Below are 12010 nucleotides of genomic sequence, written 5' to 3'. Positions count from 1 at the left end.
AGTGGTTGAGAGTCCGCCTGCCGACGCAGGGGACACAGGTTCGTGCCCCGGTCCGGGAAGATCCCACATGCCACGGAGTGGCTAGGCCCGTGAGCCATGGCTGCTGAGCCTGCGCATCTGGAGCCTGTGCTCCACAACGGGAGAGGCCACAACAGTGAGAGGCCCGCGTACCGCTAAAAACAAACAAACAAACAAACAAACAGAAGTGACTCACCTACCTTAAGAGGCAAATTTTAAGTTTTTCTGTCCTTGGTGAAAAATGTGAGCTTGGGAGCCAAGATAGCTTCCGTTTTACAAGAATAAAGATTATCTTTGAACACCTGAGTCTTGTTGACTTATTACTAAAAATTTCAGACCTGTGACATCATTTGCCTTTGTAAAGTGAGATGCCATATCACAATTTCAAGTAGTAAGGATTTAAGGTCTTCTTTATTAAAAGAAATGAGAGGGTTCAACAATGCCCATTATTGCTAATTTTAGGAAAAACTTAATTCACTAACTTTTTTCTAAATTAATTTTTTTCTTTCTCTTCTTTTTTTGGGGATATGAGTTGCACTAGAATTATATGCGAGAGGTCTGGGGGTCTAGTATTTATTGCTTTTGTAAAATTCCATAAAATAATGATCTTTAGGAAGGACCATAGGTGTTATCTAACCATAAGCCTCATCTAATAATGGAGGAACCAAACCTCAGAAGGGGCCCCTGGCCCAAGGCTACTCTATTAATTAACAGATAAGCCTCTGTCTCAGGACTTCTCATTTCAATTCTACTGCTTCTGTGTTATCTGAGAGAGTGTGTTTACAGACATGTACCTACATTAAGGGAATCTGAAATTCCAGCCAGAGAGCACTGATTGCTATGTTAGCTTTTCAAAAAACTTTTGAGTGACTAAAAGTTTTTTTCCATTTTAGTCTGAAGTTTCTACTAATGTAAAGAAGTAAGATGTAATTATAGCCCAGAGCGCCCCTACTATAGAGTCCCCACACAAGCTTCAGAGTGAGTCTCCCTCTCTTTTTTAATCTGGTGCTACATTTAGTTTTTGGTTTCACACAACATTTTAAATGATTAAAGTAGTGGACATTCACCGGGAAAACTCAAATAATACAGACAAGCATAAGGCAGAAAGTCAAAGCATCCTGACCCCATCCCCTAAAACCCCCTCCCCAGACAATCACTCTTTACAGTTTGGTAAAATATAAAGTAACTTTTCTTCCTGCTCTGCTAGCGATTCTAATACAAACTGCTTTGGGGTGGAGGGAGGGAGGGAGACAGCCCTCTAATAGCTTCTTCAGTTCTGACTATGACAAAAGAGTAAGTTAGGGATGTGAAAATCACCCAGAAACAAAATCCTTAGGCTGACAAATGCTGTAAAGGGATCCTTCCGTTCCTGCCCACCAGTTATATCTTAGACTCTCAGGGTAGATGTCCCTTAAGACACCATTTTCAAGTGGTTCTGGAGGCATCATCGGGTTCTGCAAGAGTTAGTGCAAAATTTCACCTAAAAAACCCTGTTAATAAAAATATCCAGATGTATTATATTCCATATTTTAATTCACTGTTAACTCAAATTGTCATGTTAACTCCCTCTTGGCTTGGACACACCTCAGAAAGAAGCTTCTTTCATTCCTAAGCACATATATAGGATTTGAACTTGGGCCATTAATGAGGAAAATTGTACCTTTGTGGTCTTTTTAAAAATGCAGGCCTATCGTCAAAAAATCTACAAATAATAAATGCTGGAGAGGGTGTGGAGAAAAGGGAACCCTCTTGCACTGTTGGTGGGAATGTAAATTGATACAGCCACTATGGAGAACTGTATGGAGGTTCCTTAAAAGACTAAAATAGAACTATCATATGACCCAGCAATCCCACTACTGGGCATATACCCTGAGAAAACCATAATTCAAAAAGAGTCATGTACCACAATGTTCACTGCAGCTTTATTTACAATAGCCAGGACATGGAAGCAACCTAAGTGTCCATCAAGAGATGAATGGATAAAGAAGATGTGGCACATATTTACAATGGAATATTACTCAGCCATAAAAAGAAATGAAATTGAGTTATTTGTAGTGAGGTGGATGGACCTAGAGTCTGTCATACACAGTGAAGTAAGTCAGAAAGAGAAAAACAAATATTATTATTGCTAACACAAGTATATGGAATTTTAAAAAAAAAGTTCTTAAGAACCTAGGGGCAAGACGGGAATAAAGACACAAACCTACTAGAGAATGGACTTGAGGATATGGGGAAGGGGAAGGGTAAGCTAGGACAAAGTGAGAGAGTGGCATAGACATATATACACTACCAAATGTACAATAGATAGCTAGTGGGAAGCTGCCGCATGGCACAGGGAGATCAGCTCGGTGCTTTGTGAGCACCTAGAGGGGTGGGATAGGGAGGGTGGGAGGGAGGGAGACGTAAGAGGGAAGAGATATGGGGACATATGTATACGTATAACTAATTCACTTTGTTATAAAGCAGAAACTAACACACCATTGTAAAGCAATTATAGTCCAATAAAGACGTTAAAAAAAAAAAAAAAGAAATCCAAGCTCCACTGCTCACTAACTGAATGTAAGCAATCTCCCCAACCCCCCCAAAAAAAATGCAGGCCTATTCACAGGGAACTATATTCAATATCTTGTTGTAACCTATAATGGAAAAGAATCTGAAAAAGAACATATATATATATATATATACACACACACACATATATAACTGAATCACTTTGCTGTATACCTGAAACTAACACAACATTGTAAGTTAACTACATTTTCAATATTTTGAATATTTAATATTCAAATATTTAATTATTAAAATACTTAATATTAATATTGAATATTGTCAATATTAAATATTATTTATATTTGATAATGTTTTAATTTTTAACAATTTAATTAATAATTTATTAAATAATTAATATTATTTAATATTTAATAAATTAAATATTAACTAAATATTTAATAAATATTAAATAAATTTAATTTTATTTTTTTAATATTTTCAATATTTAAAAAGTTTAGTAAAAAAACCTGCTAGGGCTTCCCTGGTGGCGCAGTGGTTGAGAGTCTGCCTGCCAGTGCAGGGCACGTGGGTTCGTGCCCCGGTCCGGGAGGATCCCACGTGCCACGGAGCGGCTGGGCCCGTGCGCCGTGGCCGCTGGGCCTGCACGTCCGGAGCCTGTGCTCCGCGGTGGGAGAGGCCACAGCAGTAAGAGGCCCGCGTACCGCAAAAAAAAAAAAAAAAAAAAAAAACCTACTAGGTTCATTAAAACACACATACATAGATAATATTGCAGCATTTTTTGTAGTGACAAAAAGCTGGAAACAAAGTCCGTGGCTGAATAATTTATGGCATAACAATACCATTACTATTACTATTATTCAGCCACTAAAGAGACTGAATTAAATCTAAACCAATTGACTTAAGATTTTTATGAGGTACTGTTGAATGAGAAGAGAAAGATGCAGAAAAGTGTACATAATATGATCTCACTTTTGTAAAGCCAAAAAAAAAAAAAGGCAACCCCCACCCCCCGCAAAAAAGCAGCCCTATTTATATCCATGTAAGTAACATGGTACAAGCAGGAACAACATTATTTATGAGTGTGAAGCAGAGTATTTAAAAATTTGGAACTTTAGGCTGGCAGTGTACACTGAGAGCCTGGGTTCTGAAGTTGGGCAAGCTTGGGTTTGAATAGCTTTCTATTTGGCCTTGAGCAGGTCACTTAACCTCTCTGACCCTCAGTTTTCTCATCTGTAAAATGGGGATAATGTTATTAAAGACATTCATGTTCTTGAAAGTCCTTTGAATGTTTCTGTCACTGGGAACTTCTCTTTGGCTATCTTTCTAAAATTATCTAATAATTTTTAATATCTAATATCTTTCTAATAATCCTTTTTTGGACCCAGCTTCCTGTCCCATCTCATCAAGTCTTTCTTTTCTTTTAGGCAGCCCCAACCCCTAGAAGTCTTGTTCATTTCTTATGAAGAGCAGCTCGGCTCCGTGCCTCACCACGCAAAGCCACAGTACTTTCCCTTATACCTAAAATTTCACTAGGATGCTTCATTAAACATAGTTCCTGTCCAGCACTGCCAGCAGTACAGAGTGCCTGGCAGAAGCTCTTAACTTTCCTTGAACCTGATTACTTTCTTGGGCAAGGCGCTCTCCTCACCAGCATCTGTGAGCAGGAGGGAATAGTGTGGGGATTTATCATCTTCTGATATAAATGCTGACGTCTCCCCTAGGAGACAGAACTGCCTGGTAGGTTGCTTTTATATGGCGTGATGTTAAAAGCTTGAACTTTTATAAATTTATCCTAATAAAATGTTGCTGTTAAATAAAAGTCTCATATCGGAGTTCACTAGAAATATAGGGTTCTGTCGATAAAAAGCACTTGACAACCACTGACTTGGGGCTTTTCTATTTTCTCCCTGCTAGTCAGATCCGAGATAGTTTCTTTTGTTTTCTTTATCTTTCCTTTTGAATAACTTGATGTCTTTCCTCTCTTTAGTATTTATTTCATTAACCTTTTTGTTTTCTCTCATGTTCTGAAACCAGCAGAATGTTCACATCCTGATATCTGAGGCATGAGGCACCTCAATTTCTCTCAGTCATAGCAGACTCTTAATTTCTCTTCCCTAGAACAAATGCTTTCATGGACTGCATCTGCTGATTTTATAATTATCACTAACAACTAACTGTTTTGGATGCATGGAGAAATAATTTTCCTAAAGTCAACTGATCACAATTTTAACTGGGTGATATCCGACGTATACACTATTTACTTAACTAAGACAACAACTGAGATTCTAGATATTTACCCCTCCAGATGAACACAACCTTATGAACTGCTGTGGAAGGATATATTACTATTTTAATTATTAATATAAAACGTGTATAAAGAAATTCCTTAAGTCTAGTACTATTTCCTCCAGGCCAACAGGAAAAACAACTTTGTATAATGATAATGGTTAAGTTCTCAAGAAAAAAATTAATATAGCATTTTAACAACCTACATGATCTTTAGTATGTAGTAGCAATCAGCGTATTAATTGCAAAACTGCATATCTTGAAGAGCAGTCAAAAAATGCAAATTTGCCTCTTCAGAAATAAACCTACAGGAAAAAATAAACTTTCTTCAAAACTTCACACATGAGGGCTTCCCTGGTGGCGCAGTGGTTGAGAGTCCACCTGCCGATGCAGGGGACATGGCTTCGTGCCCCAGTCCGGCAAGATCCCACATGCCGCGGAGCGGCTGGGCCCGTGAGCCATGGCCTCTGAGCCTGCGCGTCCGGAGCCTGTGCTCCGCAACGGGAGAGGCCACAGCAGTGAGAGGCCCGCGTACCGCAAAAAAAAAAAACTTCACAAATGAAAAAGAACAATGACAAGAATGTAAGCTCCACAGGGCAGGGATTTTTGTTGGTTCTGTGCTCTGTTACATCCCCAGTGCCTAGAACAGAGCCTGGCACATAGTAGGTACTCAATAAATGCATGGTGAATGAATATTAACAATGAAGTTTGATTAGAAATTTAAGATATTATGGGACTTACCTGCTGGTGCAGGGGTTAGGAATCCACCTGCCAATGCAGGGGACACGGGTTTGAGCCCTGGTCCAGGAAGATCCCACATGCCGCGGAGCAGCTAAGCCCGCGCGCCACAACTACTGAGCCCACATGCCACAACTACTGAAGCCCGCATGCCTAGAGCGTGTGCTCCGCAACAAAAGAAGCCACTGCAATGAAGAGTAGCCCCCGCTCGCCGCAACTAGAGAAAGCCCACGTGCAGCAATGAAGACCCAATGCAGTCAAAAATAAATAAATTAATTAATTAACCAACTTTTTAAAAAAAAGAAATTTAAGATATTAGAAGTGCCCCTGATAGACAATGGGTCAAATGGAAACAAAAAAGCTAGATAAAATTGTGCATCTTAAATTGATCCTGAAACAAAATGAATAAACCTAATTTTTCTTCTCAGTTTACAATTGGTTATTCTTGGTTTAAAACATAGCCCAAGGGCTTCCCTGGTGGCACAGTGGTTGAGAATCCACCTGCCAACGCAGGGGACACAGGTTCAATCCCTGGTCTGGGAAGATCCCACATGCTGTGGAGCAACTAAGCCTGTGCACCACAACTACTGAGCCTGTGCTCTACAGCCCGTGAGCCACAACTACTGAGCCCATGTGCCGCAACTACTGAAGCCCGTGCTCCACAATGAGAGAAGCCACCTCAATGAGAAGCCCGTGTACCGCAATGAAGAGTAGCTCCCGCTCACCGCAACTAGAGAAAGCCCACACGCAGCAACGAAGACCCAACATGGCCAAAAATAAATAAATTAAATAAAAAAAAAACATAGCCCAAGACTTTAGTTGAAAACACCAAGCATTTGGATATATTTTAATATATAAAATGTCATAATATACTTATCAAGTACTGTACCCGTCTATAGACCATAGCTTTCTCATCCCTGCTCATGATCCTTAATGTCTATTATTTTCTAATATTCTTTTAGTTGCAAGTAACAGAAAACAAACTCCAGGAAACTTAAGCAGAAAAGAGAAGAGTGGAGATTTTTTTTTTTTTTTTTTTTTGCGGTAGTTGGGCCTCTCACTGTTGTGGCCTCTCCCATTGCGGGGCACAGGCTCCGGACGCGCAGGCCCAGCGGCCATGGCTCACGGGCCCAGCCGCTCCGCGGCATATGGAATCCTCCCAGACCGGGGCATGAACCCGCGTCCCCTGCATCGGCAGGCAGACTCTCAACCACTGCGCCACCAGGGAAGCCCAAGAGTGGAGATTTATTAGAAGGATTCTGGGGTGCTGATGGGCTTGAAGAACAACCAGTTCAGGGGATCTCAGGGGACTAGAAGGAAAGTCTTAGCCATCAGGACTCTGACTCTTTCTGAATGTCTGTTTCATTCTCTCAAATTTTTTCTATGAGGTTGGAATCAAGGTTGCCAGCATCAGCAGGACTCCTCCTATCTTCCTCTCCTGAGAAAAAGTTTGTTTTCCTAGATCCAATTAGAAAGATCCCAGGGAGGGATGCCAATTGGTTCAGCTTGGGTGACATTCCCATCTCTTGGGCCAATTTCTGTGACCAGGGAGGAAGGGCGGGTCATAGGAGGATTTGGCAACTCCCCTTTAGAACACGTTAGCAGTATGGAGAGGGTAGAGCAGTTCCCCAAAAGAGTGGTGGGCATTCTCAGGTGATAACAAATGTCATTCATAATGAAAATTAAAGCTCTTGTTTGAAGTCTTCAGAGATAGACCGCCTTCTGTGGGTTGGCCCTACAAGGCTTTCACTTTCAAATTTGGGTTCACAATAGTCTGTTACTTAAGGATTCTTGTTGTCCAGGGACTAGTTAGCTGAATTATTAAGTTATTCAGCCAAGATCTGCATTATTAAAATGAGATAACAATAGTTTCATTTGAATTAAAAAGGCACACATAATATTAGTATCTTTCTTTAAGAGATCAAAACACTTTCATCACATTTAATTAAGGTTAGCCTGAGGGACCAGTGAATAAAATTTCCTCCACTTTACCCACTGGCAACTAAAGCAAGATGTCTTATCTATGATCTCAGTTGGTAAGGAACTGGATTGGCTTCTAGACTAGCATGTTCTACATTAAGGACCAGTATCTCAACAAATAAGTGCAGCCCACAGACCGATCTTTGGCATTTGCCTTTACTTTATAAAAATACACAACTTAAATACATATGACACTCTCTATACAAGACATAAACAGCTGTTAGATTTAACATTTTCCGTTAGTTCAACAGAAAGCAAGTATGTCAATTACTTCGTAAGAGCAAAGGGCTTCTTTAGAGACTGTGCATTCCCGGCTCAAGGGCAGACCACCCCGTGGGCCATTGATGCAGGAAGCTCACCCAAACTGTACAACTTTCCAGCAAGTCATTTCACCAACATGGCCTTTATTGCACGGCTTCCTATTGCACTGCTTGTCAGACATAATCTAACTTACCCACACCACAAGTTTAAGCTTTAGTCTTCTCTAGAAATGCTTAATGGAAAAACCAACGTATAAACAGTAATAACTGTCTCTTACAATTGTGCTAAGTACCAATCATGAGAAATATGAACCCCTCTTCACTTTGCAAAACTTGCAATGGAAGGTGGTTAGCTGTATTTCACGGCTAAATTCCTCTGCAAAAGTTTTACAAAAACGTTGGCAGACTCAGAGTGAGCTATATGGAGTGTGGTGGAGAGGGAGTGACATCCCAGGGCCCACTGAAATTGCTTATAGGACAGGCACTGTTCCTGTCAAAGTCAATGTGCGCACGGCCCTACCCTTTCGAACTTGAGACTGAAATACCTCCCTCCCCCTCGAGATTCTGTCATTGCTCTATGAGGAACAGCTACCTCATTACTGATTCAGAGCTTACAGGGGCTGCCCATTTACTCTGGCTTTCTTTCAGAAATTTCGCTGCCTTATCTGTGGCTCATTTAGCAAACAGTGAATTATGTACTAGTTTATCTGTATAAAGAAATATTTACCAGTTGAGAATTCAATGCAAAAAAAAAAAAACTATACTAGAGTGAGTTTCCTGAGGTAAATGTAGGCCTTAAAGAAGAGAGTGCAATCTACAGACTTATAGCAATTTATCTTGGGTAGCACCAGAATACCCCCAAGTCTGGACTTTACTGAGCACACATTTATGTGAAGAAATAAAATGACAATGCTGAAGTAAAAGAAATGTTGACAGTTGAGAATATCAATTCAAAAGGAGGCAGGAAAGAGGAACGGAGGAACAAAAGGAGGGTATATTTTAGAGTTCTTAGGTAGGTTGGACAATTAATTTCAAAAGCCCACAGGTATTTCTAACAAGTTTTAAAAGTGTTCATTCTTGGTGACTCAGATGCAGAAGAAATGGCTTTTCTTGAATAAGAGCTGTTCGAACTTTTTATTCTTTTTCGAAAAACATGACTTTCTATAAAAATTTTTTTAGCCACTGAAATTATTCTGCTAGCTATTACTCTCACTGATGTATTGTGCAATCCTAACTGGCTGAAGAATTTTAATAAGGTTGAACTACAAAGTACATATTTGCACCAAGAATTTAAATTAATGCACAGAGGTCTGTAAAATTTTGTATGAAGTTACTTTTCATTGCAGATCAGGCTTCATTACTTCTTGATATTCTACTCAAGGATTACGGAAATCAGAAAAATTCTAGGACCCTGAAGCTTAACTTTCTTTTACATAAATGAAGTAGTACATGGCCATCCTTAACGTTAACAATCAAGGTGCTGGGAACTGAGTCTCAAGACCTACGACTCAAGATCAGGCTAAATTTCAACAAGTCACTCACTATATAAGGCTATGAATGGAAGCACTAAAGAACTCTCTCTGCTATAACTGCTCGTCTGCACCATGAAGTTGAACAAGGTGACCAATCTAGTGTTTAACAACAATGATGAAAACTGGCACCCGTTTTTACCCAGGGCCACATACTCAGCGACCTGTCATGTCCATTTGGGCTGACACCACCATGCACAGGCCCTCATAAATATGACCCTCCTAAGTCCTGCTGTAAGAACAGATCTATGTTTAATTACTTCAGGCACGATGAAGGCCTTAAGCAACATTGAGGCCCCGAAGAACTTTGGGCTGGAGTTCTACAGGCCCAGAGCTGGTTAAAATTAAAAGGCCAGAGGAAAATCCCACAAGAAATCATACTCGTATCTCAACTTATAGAAAAAAAAAAGCATTCAATATCACTGAGATGAAAATTCATACTAGAAAACAATGCTCTGACAACCAGCTCAATGCTGCTCAAGGGCAGCCACACAAAGCAAAGCTGCCTTGACGAAGGGAAGAGTCCAGAAGACTGCAGTAGGCTTGAATTAAACGAAAGTGGTTTTTCTTCTCCGGTGGTAAGGTGAATGCTCCTTGGCGATCAATATGGAATAGCTGTTTAAAATTCACAGACAGTAATGTTTTATATACTTTAAAGCCCCAGTTAGTGCAGCCTGGTCACAGCTAAATATCTGAGTAACATGAGAGTGATGGTGTAACGAGCCACGCAGTGACACTGGGTCTGTAAGCTCTGGAAGAAAGGCTGATCCTCACACTTGATCTTCATCCACCCCTTGGATACTGAGGAAGATACTACAGCAAGAGAATGTATTTCTCTATGTGAAATTAATTTTCATAATCTGTAGCTTAAAAATATTACTAATCAGAAATTTGTAACCCAAGCAAAAGTAACAGAGATTCTTCTCACACAGGACTTAAGATCTCTCTGTCCACCACCCAAAGGATCCATATTTGTCTCTGGTCAACCAGGCCCAGGTGAAGGCTGCACAGGAGGATGGAAGAGTCAACAGCTGGAAGGCACGGATTCAAGGAAACAGAAATGGCGGCAGATGTGGACAGGAAGAGAAGAGGGAAGAAAGAGGGAACACTGATGAGGAAGTGAAGAGGAGGCCCAGCACCCCTGCCTTTCCCACCTGCTGTGATGCAGAACGTGATGTAGAAACAAAGAAGGCACAAGCCTCATATGGAGGCTCCCCTAGGGCATCAAACATGCCCAAGCCAGGCCGGCCGTGCCCTCTAGGCATGTGTGCTCAATCTAGTGTGACCTGCAGGCACAACTGTCTTGGAGTCTGACTCCTGATTCCTAGGCGATGATGCTCCCTAGAGCTACCAACACCCACTTCCACGGCCGGGGAGAGGCCTCAGATTCAGGGGCAGGCTAGCAGCAGCCAGTGTACCAGAGCTCGCGGCCGCCGTCACTGCCTTTGCTCTCTTAGGACTGGCTGGTCTCTCCCCCTGGTGGCTGGAGAAGGGGAACAGAGTGAACGTCACAAAAGGGCTGCTCAGTTCAGAATCGTATCACCTCGTTTCACTTCCAAAGGGCTGCCAAGAGTTCATTAACTATAGATTGATGCTTAAAATACTACCTAAGAAACTCACTGTAAAAGGGGCAACTTGCTTGTGAGGTCACCACACTTTCAGGGATTCTGCTACGTCTGCTTCCATTTTTGTTTTCTTCTCTGATGATGAATTTTTTTAAAAAGAAAAAGTGAAAGGATCCTCCTATCCTCCTTCCAGAAACCTCACGGACTTTCCTGAGCAAAGTACCTAAGGGATGCTACACTGACAGAGCTAACAAACTCATGAGAAAAAAATCTTACATCATTCAGAAGTAGGAAATGAATGGTAGTGTGTAAGTGGCGCTTGGTTCTCTTCACTTCATCTCTGTGCAAAATGTCTATGGCATGGTAACAGGCACCCGAATTACTGATTTACAAATGACAGCACATGAGTGAAAAGAGCTGTAAGATTTTGTGGAGGAAAAACCCATGTTGGCTATTTTACCTCTAGGGAAAGTCTGTTTGGACTTGAGGCCCACACTTGTCTTTTTTTTCTACTTTCTATTTGATGTTTTTCAGTAGGGCTGTTCGGGCATTCACAACAGCTTTGAAGGCATCTTCACTACCAGGTGCTACACACTTGTCAGGGTGAAGCAGCACAGCAAGTTTCCGATATGCTTTATTGACTTCATCTCTACGAGAAAAAGCAAAGCTCTATGTCAGTATCGAGGTCAGCCCCCACCCTCCACCCACTGCATTTTAGCTGTTTGGATATCATAATATCTCTTACAGTAAGCATATCCCAAATAAATGTTACCCTTTCTCAAAGGCGGGACTAAAGGACTAGGAAACAAACAATGCACAAATAATATGTAACATTCAAGTAGAAAAATATAAAATGCAAAGTGAGTATACAAACAAACATGATCAGATGAAAATAGTACTCAGCACTTCACAGGCACTCGGCGTTTGCCGACGGAAGCACTGAGGACAGGGGCCATCGGGGCAGGCCCCCTGGAGGAGGGTTCTGGAAGAAGGTTGGTTCAGGGATTGACACAGTGGTGGCGAATACAGAGCAGCAGAGAGAGAACCGGCAGAGACCAGGAAGGGAGCCGGAGCCCGCATGCAGTTCCAGGAGGAAACTGCACTGGGAAGTAACAAGAAACAA

General features: G+C 41.2%; 1 protein-coding gene across 1 annotated transcript in view; it reads right to left on the bottom strand.

The window, feature by feature from the left end:
- Positions 1-7684: 7684 nt before the first annotated feature.
- The window catches only part of DNAJC27 (DnaJ heat shock protein family (Hsp40) member C27), a 39900-nt gene continuing 35574 nt past the window's right edge, over positions 7685-12010 (bottom strand). The window contains exon 7 of the mRNA XM_081254413.1: positions 7685-11536. Coding sequence (XP_081110539.1) covers positions 11404-11536 — 133 coding nt within the window. The 3' untranslated portion in view covers positions 7685-11403. The remainder of the gene's footprint in view (positions 11537-12010) is intronic.

The sequence above is a fragment of the Mesoplodon bidens genome (assembly GCF_964165515.1).
Source record: "Mesoplodon bidens genome assembly, chromosome: 14".
NCBI lineage: Eukaryota > Metazoa > Chordata > Mammalia > Artiodactyla > Ziphiidae > Mesoplodon > Mesoplodon bidens.
Note: the sequence above shows the minus strand (reverse complement) of the source record. Positions and strands in the feature narration are given on the sequence as shown.